Source organism: Balaenoptera musculus, chromosome 4 (assembly GCF_009873245.2).
Source record: "Balaenoptera musculus isolate JJ_BM4_2016_0621 chromosome 4, mBalMus1.pri.v3, whole genome shotgun sequence".
NCBI classification, from domain to species: Eukaryota; Metazoa; Chordata; class Mammalia; order Artiodactyla; family Balaenopteridae; genus Balaenoptera; species Balaenoptera musculus.
The window spans coordinates 74,316,369-74,332,634 of record NC_045788.1 but is presented as its reverse complement, the minus strand read 5'-3'; the positions used below and the strand labels follow the sequence as shown (position 1 = coordinate 74,332,634).

General features: G+C 49.2%; 1 protein-coding gene across 1 annotated transcript in view; it reads right to left on the bottom strand.

Moving 5' to 3' along the window:
• Positions 1 to 16,266, bottom strand: part of SLC12A8 (solute carrier family 12 member 8) — a 141,032-nt gene that overhangs the window by 46,108 nt on the left and 78,658 nt on the right. Inside the window, exon 6 of the mRNA XM_036851538.1 lies at positions 9,305 to 9,418. Coding sequence (XP_036707433.1) covers positions 9,305 to 9,418 — 114 coding nt within the window. The remainder of the gene's footprint in view (positions 1 to 9,304; positions 9,419 to 16,266) is intronic.

The following is a 16,266-nucleotide window of genomic DNA, read 5'->3' as shown; positions in this document are numbered from 1 at the left end:
AAATGGTTGCCCCCATGGAGGGGCTCTTTGGGTTGTGGCAGTAGGGGGATAAGGGACTACTGCTTTATGTTACAAGCACCTCTGCACTATTTTTTTTTTAATCACGTCCAGGTCTTATTTGGATCAGAAGAGGAATGCCCAGGACCTGCCTTACTCTGACCAGCGCTCCTGGGACCACGTCCTGTCACCGAGGCTCTGCTTGAGGGCTAGGACCCCACTGCTTGCTGCCAGAACAATCTGGTACCAGGGCCAACCCCGGCCGGATCTCCATGTTTACCTGATTCCCAGGCCCCACTAACTTCAATCATTAACACCACCCCTTTCTGGACCTCCCAAATTCTGACCATTTTTCCGAGGTTCTCACCTGTCCCCAGGTTACTGGTGTTTCACCTGCCTGGCCACATTGCTTCCACCATCTGCAGTGACCTCATTCTGCCCCCAAGCCCCTGGCAATTTTATGCAATTTTATTCATTCAGCTTTGTGAGATTACATAGTGCTATTTACTCTTTGCCATTTTAGTACCTCCTATAGTTTGTCGTGTCATTCTGTACTCCTTCCTTCACATCATTTACAAAAGTTAAGAAATGAGGACCCACGAGAACTCCATTCCTATAGATGCTTCTGTCTAGGAAAGTGATTGATTAATCCTAATGGCTTCCCGCTTCCAAACAGGTTCTGTATGCATAACAAACAAACGCCCTTTTCTTCTCCCCACCACAATCCGTTACACAGTCAATGACCCCGCCCTTGATTAGAGGTCCCACTAGCTGGCCTGCTGTGGGGTACATGGGGATCCTGGTCAGTGGGAGCAGAGACAGCTGACCCTGACACAGGCCACCCTCAGAAATGGGTCCGACCCAGACAACCAGGAAGTCGGCTTCTGAGACAAAACAGAGAAGCCAGAAAATAAGTAGTCAGTACTATACACAAAAAACCCCAGAGACAAGGAAATGGCGGCACCTTGCACTCCAGACAGGAAGCCTCAGGGTGACTCCCGTGGGTGTTCCGGGCACACCTGTTAGATTGTTTTGCACACTGTGGCTCCCAGAATTTTGCCCTTGCACGACTACACGATTCTTGAGCAGATGATCTCTAGTTCTAGTGGACGATAAATGTCTTGTTTGCCAGTTAGATTTAGAAAAATTATTTTGATTTCATATTTTTTCACCCATGCTTGTCAACTATTATAGAGATTCCCTAGTTTGCTTTCTTTCTGCTTCTGGTGCAATTTAAAAATACTATTATTAATGTTAGAGCTAGATTTGGGGTTGGGGGCATGTAGTAGAACAGATACTATTTCCCAGAGATATTTATAAATATGGCACTAAAACAAAAAAAGGTTCCATGCGGGGGTGGGGGGAGTTGGGAAAACATTGATTAAACAAGATTAGAGAGATTCTTGCTGCTGGACTTAACCATATAACATGCTGGTTTTCATTGTCCATCTCTAAGAAGAGAAACGTAGCACACAGTATTTCCCAAAACTTATTTGACATTGAACACTTTTTAAAAAAATGAAACACTGTATTCACTGTTAGTGTTCCATGGAGCACAGTTTGGAAAACACCAAGTGTCCATTTTGGAATTCCTATTTGATCTTTACACTCTTCTTGGCAGGCTTCCTAAAATTCTTTAAAGTGGCTATTTAGAATCAATGATTCTTAAAGCTGGAAGGTGTCCTAGAGATCACTGACTCCAGCCTTCTATTTTACAGATGAGGAAACCGAGTCCCAAAGAGGGGGAGGCGATTTTGCACATGTTTTCAAGCTAGTTGCTTGCAGAACCAGCAGAACTCACCTTCAGGTTTCCTGATCTCAAGTCAGCGTTATTTCCTCCACATCATACAGTCTCTCCATTTCTTTCTAACACCCATGCTTTTTTTGGATTTTTCTTTTTAAAACAGAGTAACTGCATGATTAATTTGGGGTAACCCCCCCCCCACACACACAAGAGTGTTGAACTTAGTTATAATCAGCATCAGTTTACTCACAGGAACTTCTGTCACCAGCTCTGAATCACTAGTCTGTCCTGGTCCAGGGCATTTCCCCTCCTCATTTGTCTTGAACTGCCAGTTCCAGGAAGCAGTTAATTGCTTTACCCCAAACCACGTCCTCGCCCTGTATCAGGATGATAATATGGGCTGCACCTTGTTACCATATGACTTAGGAAACAGCTTCCTTCATATGGGTAAAGCCTTCTGACTTGCTCTTCCACCCTAGTCCTAAGGCCTTTTGGCACATCCTCACTGTCTCAGCTTTAACATGTGAGGGTGATGGTACTGGCCATCACTTTACCAGCTCGGGTTGAGAAGGCTAAACCTCCAGCACCATCCACACCTTCCTGAGCATTGCCATGGTGCTTATGGTTTGGGTAGGTGGCACCAGGTGAACTGGGGCTTGGCGCCCAGGCTCAGATGTCTGTGACAACAGACATGGATGGCCAGGAGAGGAACTGATCCCTTAGACATCTCTAAAATCAGCTCTTGATTAAAATAACCAGTATAAATGTCAATTAACCACTTACCAGCATCTGCGAAATAGTGGTCATCTTTTCCTCGCCACCCCCTTCATCAACCATGGCGCACAGAGATCAAAGTCTTCACCTGTTGCCTATTATCACAATCCCACTCCCACCCTATTTTCTTTTTTGATCCTGAAAATGAGAATTCGTAAGGAAAAAAAAAAGTCTAATCGTTTTTTCTAGGCTTTTCTGGTTTCTGTTAGTTGGTCATTAAAGGACCACTTACACTTTCTTAAGGAACTTCCAAGCTTCCTCCTGGGAGCTTCTTGATCCAAATCTGTGACCTTAGAAAACTTCCATTTTCTCTTTCCATTTAGAGCTTGTTTCTCGGCTGCCTATTTTTTTTCTTTTTTAAGTTCATAAATTTATTTTTCTTTTTCATTAAGGTAGAATATCCATGCACTAAAGTGACTTAACCTTATCTGCCACCTTTTGTTGTTATTTGGAGGCAGCGTGGCTCTGAGCCTTGGTCTCCTCACCTGCCAATGGGGATAAGATTATTTACCTCTCAGGACTGTCGTAAAGCTGGAAAGAACATTTATAAGGTGCCTAGCACGGTGCCTGTCACCTGGAAGGTGCTAAATAAATGTCCACTGGGGGCAGATGGGCTCTGTCCCTCACTCACAACTCCCTTGGGTTCCGAAGGACTCTGGCTGCCTCTCCTTACCTTCCACCTGATTTCCAAAACCCCACTCCTTCTCCATACCTGACTGGTTTGTTTATTTAGCTGTTCTGGTGGGACTCTTTCATGCCCTCTTTGCTCTATTCTTGGAGGCGGCACTTGTCGGTACCCCGCCCTCTCGATGCCTTAGAGATGCTGGTGAGGCAGACAGTGTGGAATAACGGGACCTGCAAACGCTGGGACTCCAGCAAGATTGGCTGGCTTCTGGGTCAGGGGCAGCTCCAGACAAACATGTGTCCTCGCTTCCAGCAGCCTCTCCAAAGCACGTGGGAAGCGACGGGGTTCATCACTTCTGTCAGGTGACCTTGGGAAATCACCTCTCTGTGTGTTTGTTTCCTCATCTGTAAAATGGATTGATAATAGAACCTATGGAAGGATACAGGGTCTATGGGGCCTAAAACTTTAAAAAAAAAATACAAAATTATGAATATGAAATTAGGAGTGGGGCTTTAGAAGGCGGTCACACAAGCGAGGGACCCTGAAGCCCGGGCTTCATTAGCTTCGTGGTAACTCTGCATCTGATAGAAGCAGTGGAGCCATGGTGAGGTTTAAACAAAAGACTGTAAAGTGCTCAGCACAGTGCCTGATAGTGTAGGCTATTGCAATGATAATAATTATTATAGATATTGTAATAATTTTGATAAAATTATACATTAATTCTATAAATGAAACTACGAAAATAAACATGTATAATAATTATAAAGCTTCTTTTTCTCCTGTTCCTGCTCACAAGTCCATCAGAGTGCAGCAGGATGAGCCCCATCTTCAGGGTGTCCTTACTTGGGGCTCTCTTCCTTAAAACAGGACCCGGTTGTGGCCGAGCAGGTCCCTGTTCTCTCACCCACAGACACATAACTTAGGAGGAGACCTGGGGATACCCCGGGAGGGGGGATGTGGGCTGAGCTAAGGGTCCCGGCGAGAGCCGGCCAACCCAAGGCGCCAGCACAGCAGACTCCAGAGCCTCTAGGGGTGTGGGGGGGGGGCGGCGGCGGGGGGGCTGGTAGAATCAGGTCCAGGGAGGTCAAAGGACGTCACAGAAACAGCAGGGCTCTTGACCACGGAGGTAACCTGGATGTTCTGGCAAAGGCTGCTGGTTTCCCTGCTACATTTTTATGCTGGGTGTGGTCAACCACAAGAGGCCCTTATCCCTTCCAGTAAGAGCCTGAGATTTGGGAACAGGGGTTACATGACTTCACACAATGGTATTATTCCCAGTGAATTTCCATTTCCTAGTTCCTCCATGTATTGTGGTCCTGGATCCCCAGAGTGGCTGCCTATGTGTGTTTGTGAAAACCCTGCAGGGAGAGATGTTTGTTTTTCAGAGAAAGTTTGGTGGTATAGCTCGGAGAAGGAGAGTGCTATCAGAAACAAAGCACATGCAGAGTCTACTCCAAGGCCCCGGCCCCACCCTGCAGCCATCACCACAGGGTGTGGTGGCGTGCAGTGAGGAGGACGGGACAGGAGACCTTGTTTCATAAATCCAGAGGAGCCACCGAAACCTAGGCTTCAGCTGCTCTTCCCAGGATGTCTCCTGCCCTTGGGGTAAAATCTCTAAAGTAACCTAAATAACATGCTGCTGGCCAGAGACGAGGATGCAGGGTGGGGGGACTGGAAAGTGTTTGTTCTTCCAAACTCCTCTCCCCTCTCCACAGCCTGGAGGTTCTCTTGTTCCAGAAAAGGATGGCGTTGGAGGGAGCCCCAGCCATGACTCACTCAGAGCTAAGCCTTGGCAAATCCATCACCATGGAAACTGCCAATCATCCATGCTTTTCATAGCTTAATGGAACATCTGCCAGGGGAAAGCCAAGTGATACAAATTGCCTGTCCTGTCTACTGTGTTTACACTGGGGCCCCTGCAAAAGAGAGAGAGCCAGGAAAGGAGACCCTCCACAGAGGGATGGTGACCCAACTCCGGTCACTAAAGCTGGGTGACCTTCCTCAATCCTTCATAAACTCCTCTGTGCTCCTCCTTTCCCAGTTGGTCAAACAAAGGATCAGCTCAGTGATTCTCAACCTGGTTGGGCCAGGGGGGATGGGAGGGACAGTAAAGCACATGCCCTAAGAGGGCTGGGGTAAAAGAGACCTGTGTAGACAGTTTGTTCAATATTATAATTTTATATTTGGAATATTACAAAACAATATTTTCGTAATTTAAACCACAGAAAATAAAGAAGCTTGGCTAATATTCTTAGGTAGCAATCTTTCTCGAACAAAGGACCAAGATACCCCTCTCTGATCCAGCGAGGCACATCAGAATTTCCAGGGTAGTGAGGGTTTTAGTGATTATCAAAAATGAATATGGATTCAAAGACGAAAAGTTGCGAGTCGCTGGACTAGCTGATCTCAAATGTTAGTCCAGCTCAAATTCTGGGCTCCTGGGTGGCATCTTCCAACCTCGAGCCACTGCTAATTCCTTAACGGAGGGAGAAGTACCAGAGGGGAGGCTAGCCACCCCTGCCCCTCTCTCACTCCAGGCATCCCCTCTCTGACAAGATGCAGGGCCTGGAGAGGCAAAGGAGGGAAGCCAAGGGAGCAGCACGGAGCGGGGCCGGCAGGGTCACATGCCCGAGGCAGCCTCCTGGTGGTCCTGCCTGCCTCGAAGGCCCACAGCCCTGCCTCAGGTGGAACTGCTAACCTGGCGCCTGCAAGCATGGGCTTTTGACTTGGCATCAGGACTCACTGCCAGGCCTAAGGAAACAAACACTCAGGTGGGAAGAGGGAGGGGGACGAAGATCGGGGTAGGGGGGTGGGGAGTGGGAGGGGCCAGAAGATATTTTCAGATGTTAACTTTTAAGATTTTTCCTCTTTTTGATTTTCCCCTTTCCTTTTTTGTCCATTCAAAAGGAACCTGACCTTTATTTTATTGCCTTGGAGGAAATATGCAGCAGGGGAGAAGTAGAATTTGCCTGCACACTGTTTTGGGTTCTGTTTCTCAAAGGCCTGAGCCCTTAGGAGATTTCCGAGGATTGAGGAAGCAGAAAAGAAGCTGCAGAAAGACTGGGGAGAGCCTGCGGGGACAAAACCAATTTGCTACATAGTTTGCAGGGCCCAGCACAAATAAAAATGTAGGGTACGTTGTTCAAAAACTATTAAGAATTTTAGCAACAGCAAAGCATTAAACCAAGTGTGTGGCCCTTCCAAGCCTGGGGCCCAGTGTGAATGCATAAATCCATGCCCACGAAGCTGGCCCTGGACGGCACTGTCCCCCGTCCGTATTAGAACAGAAGACTGCCTCTCGAGCTGGGGCAGGAAGAGAAAGGCCCACGAGATCTGGAACAACGGGGACCTGGGGCCTACTCCCTGGCAGCACCGGTGGGGATCCAGCAAGACCACAGAAAGGAGGGTCTGAGAAGTACACAGACTCTAAGCATAGGGTTCCCAGGCTCAGCAGATTTCCAGTCCCCAAAAGTGGCTCAGAAGCAGCAGAGAGCATAAACCTGAAGGGATCTGCAGACAGGACAATAGGAGGGCCTGGCTCTTTGCACAGATGATGAATAGCCAGAGCCCCCTAACATGCCTTGGTACTTGGTAAGACCCTGAGATCCTGAAACAGAATGACAGGGCAAGGCGGAGGCATGATGAATGACTGACATCAGTTTTGTCATCCTGGCAGAATGAAGGCTTAGAGTCAGAAACTGACTCTCTTTCCATTTCATTAAGGTGAAAGAAATGCACTATTTCTGGCACACCTGGATTTGTAGAACAGGATTCTACCTGCCACTACCAAGGCCTAACTCCAGCCTCATACCTGTGACCAAGCCTCAAGAGGGGACAGGTCAGAGCCACTGCAATTAACCAGGTAAGGGATGAAGCTTGGACCAGTGTGGTCAGGTGGTAGAGATGGAGAGAAGCAGGAGGTAAAGGCAGGTAAGTTTAGGAGGTAAAACTGACAGAACTTGGAGGGTACTGGTAAGGAAGAAGAAGGAGTCAGGAGTAACCCCCATTACCAGCTTGAGCAACTGGGGGGATACAGGTGCCATTCCTGAGCTCAGGAGTAGAGAAGAACCAGTTGGGGGGTAGGTGGGATGGGTTGGGTTCTGAACATGCTGGGTTTGAGATACCCACAGAAGATGTCACGTAGGCACTTGAATATATGACGTGAAGCTTAGAGAAGTCTGGGCTGGGGGTGTAAATCTGGGAGTCGTCAGCTTTGGGTGTGGTCCCTGAACAATGGACACGGATGCGATCCCAAGGGAAAGAGTAGAGAAAGAAGAGAGGGGGCCTAGGCACAGGCTGACGAAAACCAACATTTAATGGGCAGGCAGAAGAGGATGCCCCTAGAAAGCAGGTCAGAGAGGCGGGAGAGAGACGAGGAGAAGAAGGCACGAGAAAAGAAGGAGAAAGTGGGACGCAGCCGAGAGGTCAAACACACCGAGGGACTGCAAATGCCCACTGAACTGACTGACGTAGAAGCCACTGATGACTTTGGAAAGAATCATTTCACTGGAGAGACAGGCCTGGAATTGCAAAAGGAGAGAGTGGACGAGCAGGAGGCAGGAAAACGGAGTCGGGAGGGCAAAGACTGGTGGGCGGCTGTGCTGAGGGCAGACCGGGGCCGCTGCTAGAGGGAGAAGCGGGGTTCAGGAAAGTTGTTAAAGGTGATTAAAGTCATTAACCTGTTTTTTTCATTTTAACAGTTTTACTGAGGTATAACTAATGTACAATAAGCTGCACGTTTAAAGTGTAACAATCTGAAAAGTTTGACATGAACACATCTGTGAGATCATCACCACGGTCAGAAACACATTTTTTCATCCCCCGAAATCTGCTTGCCCTCCCTCCTGCTCCTCTCACCCCCATTCCCAGACATTCACTGACCTGCTTTCTGTTACTATAGTTTGCATTTTCTAGAATTTTATATAAATGGATTTTTATATACTTTTAACCTTTTAAAAAAGGTACTCGTTTTTGTCTGACTTCACACAGCATAATTATTTTGAGATTCATCTATGTTGTCACAGGTTATCAATAGTTCATTTTTTCTAATTGCTGAGTAGTTTTATATTGCACGGTGATACCATAACTTGTCTCTCCATTCACCTGTTGATGAATATTTGAGTTGTTTCCAGTTTGGGACTATTACAAATTAAGTTGCTTTGAACTTTCATATACAAGTCTTTATATGGATACACGTTTTTGTTCCTCGGTAGGAGATAACTAGAAGTGGAATGGTATATGTTTGGTTTTTAAGAAACTGTCAAACCATCTTCCAAAATGGTTGTGCCATTTTACATTCCCATCAGCAGTGTATGCGAGTTCCAGTTTCTCTGAATCCTTGCCCACATTCGATACGGACAGTTTTTAAAATTTTCAACAATCTAGTAGCTTTTCCTCCTTTCTCTATGGAGGAAGGCAGAGGGAGGAGAAAAAGGAGACAAAATCAGCCACACTCCAGGGCATCGACACTGCCTTGATCGAGAATGAAATGTGTTGCTCAGTCTGTGTCCTGGGAACAAACCCAGTCCCCCACAAAGGGTTATTTCTTATGGAGCATTTGGTAAACATGTTAGCTTACTGCCTTCTAGGCTGGGGCCCTGAGCAGGAGACAAGACGTCTACAGGGACCTCCACTGTGGAAGACTCCTGCAGCCACTGTAGAGCAGGAAAGCAGGAAAGGGAGGGGAAGGAGACTCAGTCATTGCCCATGGGGATCCTGGTTTCACCCACACCCAGTGTGATAAGAGGACAATAGCATTTCTCTGCCCCCCTGGGAGAAGGCACATGGGTTGGGTTAGGGGAAGGGGAGTTTCTAGACCAAGCCTGCACTCATTCCAAGGTGGAAAGAGCAGCTTGTCCTGTTGAGGAATCCATCCTGTTCAGCCCTAAGAGAAATACATCCTCTCTATTAACTTGGCCAAGAGGTGTCAACATATGAGTATAAGGGGTAAGGAGGATTAAATCGTGTTGGGGGCTTTCAGGAATTATGAACAAGTAAACTCTCTGTTAAAATAACAGATTTTTAGTTAAAGCTAAAGTCATCGATAAAGTCAGATATATATATCCTAAGAGCACATGCAGGTCAATTATGATACTGAGTTTTGGGAACCAAGCATTTACTTATACCCCTAATGTGAGAGTGAAAAAGAACGCCAACGCCAATACCTGTAGCTGCTGGGAAGAACACCCCGAAGACAGTGAAAAAGGACTCGCCGGGGCTGTAATCTGGTGGAGTGTTGTTCCGCAGCAGTTCTGGTGAATATCCAATAAAACCATGTTCTGAAATAAAACAAAGGAAAGCAAAATGAGCCAAGTGACAAGATATATAGCACAGGCTTCCCTAGATTACAGTCCTCACTTACGTAACTTTAAATAGCAAAAGGTAGGTGTGATTGGGGGCAGGGAGCAGGGAGAGAAAACAGAAGATGACAGAACCATCTTCCTTCCCACTTCTAGGGCTTGATTTTTATGTATCTGTATCTACGGATATAGGTAACTAAAATGACATGAAGAAGAACAGTAGCTACCTCTAGGAAGGGTAGCATTTTTATTGTTCTGCTTATGGTACAGCTGAAATCTTTCAATGAGTATGTATTGAAGTGTTTGCTTCTGATTTAAAAAATTAAGTTACCTCCCTGCTCAAAAACCTTCCCACGGATCCCCATTAGCTACAGAGTAAAGTCCAAGTTCCTGAAGATGAATGTGAAAGCCCTCCAACAGCCTGGCAACAGCCCACCATTTCCTATTCGTCCTTTGCCTTTTCCTCTCCCCAACAGTGACGCAGATGACTCTGCCCAAGAACGCCACTAATACCCAGCCCTGTGTCCCCTGCTTCCAGACCCTTCCCCCATATCTCTGAGCATCAATATGGTACTCACTCTTCAAGCCCAACTCAAACTCTGCTTCCTCTGGGCTTTACATGAACTCCCTGATCAGAATCCTTCTCCTAAGTGCCCTCCATGACTAGCCACATCAGGTCTTTCCCCAACCAGACTCCTTGGGGCTAGAGATCCGGTCTTAAACACTTCTGTCCCCCAGGGTCAACCATTGTGCCTGCCACACAGCACACAGGGTGCCAATATGGATCACACCGAAAGAATCTTGCTCTTGGATCTTCTGATGCCGTGCTTTCAGTCTGACTGGTTCACAGACTACTTTACAGCAGGAACATCTCAGATATGATTTTTTCAAAGCATGTTAAACATTTTTTACATTGCCTTAAATGAAAGTTTTCAAGAGGTTTCAGTCCTACAGACACTTTGCTTTTTTGTCAAAGGAGGTCACCTTGAACAGCACCTGTGGATATGTTAGTGGGCTGTGGAATTTTAAGATACAAGTCAAGTGTCCTTGGGCTCAGGGACACCCAGGGTATCCAGCCTCTGCCTTTGGAGAATGAGTTGGTTTGTTCCTGTGAACTCCAGTCCAAGAGAACTGGGTCCTGCTCCTTTTCCCTCCAACCCCACAGCTACGTAGGATGAGTTCTCAGCCGTCAGTCACGCCACGCCGTAGCTGACCCCCAGGGCTGCGGTGACCATCTCCTGCCAGCCTGTCCTCCACCGCCCTCGGGGCTTAACTTCACCCTGAGCTTCCTTCCACAGAAGAGCGCCGTCTCGCTGATGACTCCAATGATAGCGCCAGCACTACTCACAGCTTCCCAGATTCATATCTTCATAGGAAAAGTATTTTTCAAAAAAAAAAATAGTAAAATGAAAGCTCAGTGAAGTACAAGGGACCCTGGGGAGTCCAGTCAGGACTTAAGATCATTGTCGACTGCTCTCTTTCTCCTGAACCTTAAATCCCAAGGACTGTGCAACATTTCCGAATGGTTTGGCATCTTCACAGCCGGTCCTCCCCTCATTAACAAAACAGCAATAATAGCTAAGTTAACTTTAGTTTATCCGCTGGCTGACCCTGCTGACTAGACTTTCTGAGGAGAAAACCAGCCCAGGCTGCCTCGGAAGGGAGCTCGGCCAAGCTGGATGACGCATAGGCCTGAGCACGTTTGAGCGCAGGGCTGCGTGCTAGGCAGGCCGGCCATGCGGGACACAAACACTCCATCAGGCTCCACTGATCTCCGCCGTCCCGAGGCCGCCCTGACATGGGCGGGTATTTGGTCACCAGGCCTGAAGGGCTTGGCCCCCGGTCAGCCTGAAGGGTCAGAGGGATTGGCGCCATAGATGAGTCACTGGAAAGCTTTCTCTCTCCCTCCATACCACCATCAAGATCCACAGAGTGAGGGAATGAGTCACTGGGCTCACTCGGGGACGGGGGTGGGGTCCATTCTCTGCAGGGCCACCGCAAGGGCAGCCCTCACACGTTCGCAAGCACACGCTCGCGCTGACAACTGCCGCTGGCCCCAGCCCTCTCCCCTCAAGTCCAGTTCTGAGCTGTTCTCAAGGAAATAACCGTAACTTTGAAAAGAACTTTATGGACAAAGATGTTTGTCAATGAATTATTTATAATAGTGTAAACGGCACAGTGGGGGGTCTAAATGTCTAACTCTGAAAGCCTGAGGTATTTCAAACGCTTAAAAAGACTTTTTGGGGACTTCCCTGGTGGCACAGTGGTTAAGAATCCGCCTCCCAAGGCAGGAGACGCGGGTTCGATCCCTGGTCAGGGAACTAGATCCCACATGCATGTTGCAGCTAAGAGTTCGCATGCCGCAACTAAGGAGCCCGCCTGCTGCAACTAAGACCCAGCACAACCAAGATAAATAAATAAAATAAATTTAAAACATTTAAAGAAAGACTTTTTAGTGCCAAAGAAAACTCTCCATGTTATATATGATATATGTTAAGTAAGAAAACTGGATACCATTTATAGGATGAATACAAAAAAAAGTTTTAACGTATATATGTAGGAAAAGGAAGCATACCAAAATACTAATTGTGGTTGTTCGTATAATGCAATTATGGACTTCTTTTTCTTTTTTTTTTTTATGTTTACAAATTTTCCACCTGTCTTTAATGAGCATAATCAACTTATCAAAAATTAAAATCTTTTAGAAAAACAAACAAAACATCCCACAACTGAAAGCCTACTTTCTCCAGATAGCTTTTCTATAAACGAATTCATTTCTTTTTTTTCTTTCCATTTATCCTCTCCCTGCTTTTCAAAATGAGTTAAGTGGCTTATGAGCAAAACATAAGGGCAAGTAAAATTAGGCGCAAAAAAAGAAAGAAAAAGAAATTGAGCAAAAGAGAGAGAGGGCACACCTACAGCCCACAGCCTGAGGTCTCTGAATAGGCTCTGAGGTAAGATCCTGCAGTGATTTTCTTCAAACTGGAATTCAAGGCCTAGAGAGATCGTTTTACTTTCTGACCTTAAGGACTTTCTGACCTTTCTGACCAAGCCCACTCCAGCAGGGGAGGACCCTAGGGCCCACCCTTCACGTGTGTCCCATTCCAGTGGATGAGAAGGAGCCCTAGGCTCGCCTGGTGGACCTACCTCATTTCCTCTGCCCCTACCTTCCCGGGCCCTTATGACTTCCACCCACCCGACACCCCACCTCGCGTCAGGCTCCCCAGTCCTGATCCAGCCCCGCCAGAGGTTTGGCCCACTGGCCTTCGCCCTGACTCCCGGGTCTCCAGTCTCTCACCCAGACCCTTAACCAGTGGTCCAGCTGGATCTCAAGCTTATGCAGAGTGGGTGTCCAGGTCAGGCACTGATGTCTCTGGCTGGCTTGTACTTGAGGCATGGGGCGAGGTCAGCTGGCCATGCCCAGCGTTGCAGGGCAGAGCAGACACCACCTGCCGTGGCTTCTCACAGTGGGTCTTGCTGTCTGATTTGCTGAACAAAGGTCCCTAATTCTTCTAGTCATGGCCCTGTTTGAGAATCTGATGAATGCCCATTTTGCATACCATTTGGGGGTTCCCTGAAGCCTCTATGGGGGGAATGGACCCTGAGGTTCAGGACCTCTACTCCAGGGGCTGCCTCTGTACCTGAGATTTCTGGCAGGCCCTGCAGGCACCTACGCTGTCCCAAGCCCTGAGCGACACCACGCCCTGCCTCGGGGTGAACAGAGGTCAACGTTTCCTGCTGCAGTCGGTGCCAAGCAACGAGGAGTCTCTGTGTGCACGGGGACAGTGCAGGTCCCCCAGGGACATCCCGGGCAATTTTCTTCTGAACATAATCGCCAGTGGCCGTTTACTGAGCACCTCCTACCTGCCGGTCACTGGGCGCCAATTAATTTACATCATCCTCGATCCTCACAACCACCCTGAAGATCAAAGGTGAGAAAACCAAGCTCACGAAGGTGAAGAATCTTGTCCAAGGTCACACAGCAGACCTGCCTGTATCACAGCCCTTGCCTCTCCCCCAGAAGGCCAGTCTCCAGGTCCCTAGCACCACCCTCCCTCACAGAGACACGCATACAGCCCAGGTTTCCTTCAACCCCGCAAAATGCCGCCAGAGATCATGGCATCTCCCCTTCTCCACCTGTGGGGGGCCGACAGGGTGTCTCCCTATGGAATGCCACACTGAGGGGGTGTGTGCACAGCTGGGAAGAAGCAGAGCCCACCCTCGACCCCAGGTCTGTCTGAAGTCAATTTTCCATCGACCATGCCGTCTCCCTGGAATTCATCCTGAGTTGTTTCCCCAGAGATTTCTAGAGCATGTGTCTGCCTCTGTGGGCCTTTCAGCTACTCTGCTGGTAACATGAGGGGCCGGGATGCTCTCAGCTGATGTCTCCCGACTCTGAGAGGCCTGGAATGCCCAGTGCCTGCAGCTGCTGCACATGACTGTATCTGGATTTGACCTGAACATCTGTTTCTGTACCCACAGAAAAAAATACTTTGGTCCCATGTGAGCTATGAGCTTTTAGGAAGAACAAAGACAGAACAGAGTGAGGAAAGAGAAAACGAATCACAACGAAAACCAGGCAAGAACAGGAAGAGGGAAGATACTTGAAGGCGTGGCCTTCCTCCTCAGCATTCGGGTAACACGGCTTCTTGGGATGCCACCAGGGTGCCTGTGGTTCTGCAGGGTCCAGGGGGTCTGTGCCCAAGGGATACCATGGGATCCCACCTACCATGCCTGGGCCAAAGGGGCCAGCCCGGGTCACAAGTTGCTGCAGAGCACAGCTCCCTCGGGGCCGGGCCCCGCTCCCTCGGGGCCGGGCCCCGCGCCCTCTGGCGAGGTGGCTTCTGGGAAGCTCCGTGTGGCACCTGTGGCTTCCCACCCGTGCTGCCCCGCCTCTGGGGTCAGTCTGCTGAAATTAGAAGAGGCAGCAGGAAGTCATCAGCCCCCACGTGTGGGTGTCGGATTGTGGCCGCTGACTAACTTAGAAAGTGAGACTGCTAAAAATGACGCTGGCACCGTGGGCCCTGCCACCCCTCCATGAGCCGCGGGTCCGGCGAGGCGGGGGCTTCTGGCCCGGCTTTCTTCTTGGCTCGGGTCCCCCCACCCCTCGCCCAGCGAGACAGCCCTTTCCTGGGAACGACAATGGGAGAGGCTGGTCCAACCAGGAATAGAAAGAGCAGAGGAAGGGCCCGCGAGAGAGGAAGGCAGGGAGGGGCACGCCGCCCAGACCCCGGGAGATCACAGGAAGAGCAGCCCTGCAAGGAAAAGGAAAGGAGAGGCCGAGGTTCTGGGAAGGGACACACACACCAAAACAACGCCTGGGGGTGGGGAGGGCAAGAGAAGTCCAGCGGAGCCAGCCGGAGGAGGGTCCCCAGAGGAGCAGGAAGTACAGTAGGGTGTGCAGCAAGGGAAACGTGGATTGGGCGCCTTTTGTGAGGGCCAAGCCTCGCCCTGGACACAAGGCCCCTCCGGAGGGTCCCCTGCGCAGCGGAGCCCGCCTGGGACCCGGGATGGTGTGCCCAGCACCTGGCACTGCCTTGGCTGCTCCAGGACCCTGCCTCACAGGGACGGAGACCCGCAGTTTGGGGGAGGGACAACAAATCTGAAATGGCCTGACATAGAGAGGTCAGTGACAAGGAAAGAAAGGCGTGTCCGGGCCGCATCCTGTCACCAAGGCCCTCACAGAGCTCCTGCCCACGCCGTCCCCATGCTTACTCAGACACGGCCCAACCCCAGACGGTCTGAGGTGGACACAGATGGGCAGTTAGGCCCGGCAAACCCCGGCGGCCTGGGCTGGTCCGTGGAGTCTTCCTCCCCTGGGCTTTGCTGTTAAGTCTGGGAGCTGCAATGGGTGAGGCAGCCTCAGTCATAGGAAGGATGTGCCCAAACCTGAGCTCAGAGAGCATCGATTCAGGAGAAGCCCAGGTTATTCTCCTCCTCCTTGGGGTGGAGCACGAGGCCCTGAAGATCTCTGGGAGGAAGGGGAGAACGGTGACAGGACCAAGACTCACAACACCGGGGTTCACGCCCCGGTGCTGCCACGGACTCGCTGCAAATTCTGACTGTCCATCTGGGATGGGCCCGAGATTCTGCAATCTAAATGGGCACCCAGGTGATGTAGATCACGCTCCCAGTAGCAGGTATTAAATGGTTTTTCAGAACCCTTCTAATTCTGAAAGCTGCCAGCCAGAAGCCCATTCTCAAGACTCAGGGCACATCGTCCAAATACACCATTGATTTCCAGTGGCAGATGTAAAATCCCAAACTAGCTTCCAAAGCTTGTCAGTGCTGCCCCCTACCTCCCTGCTACCCCTTCCCTTTCTCTGTGGCTGTGGATACAATGTGTGCTCCAGACTGTGAGACAAGGTCACTGTCACATTTTTCATCTGTTAATGAAACAAAGCAATTATGAATTACAAGTCCTGCCACTAGGTCTTACATTATTACAGTCAGGCGTGCCCTCCGTTAGTGCAGATACTGAAAGCTTCCTGGTCTAATTCATTGGTCCATTTTAACAACGGAGGGAACTGATAGAAGCCAGCTACTCAAAAGGCATGAGAACTGAAAGTGGGAAAGTAACCCCAGCTTAGAGTCCCATTTGGAGTCCGCAAAACACCAAGTCCCCATTTGCTGGATTCTCCCATTGAACTGGGTCGTAACCATCCTGGTCCACTACAGGTGCTCCACAGAAATATTCTGAAATTGAACTGGATCAGGCTGTATTGACTTGGACTGTCAATGGAAAGGGATGGAAGGGGCAATAATGATAGGTTCAGAAGAGGCCCCCAAGGCCCCCGCCCTCAGCTCGGATTTCCTTCCCTGCAGGA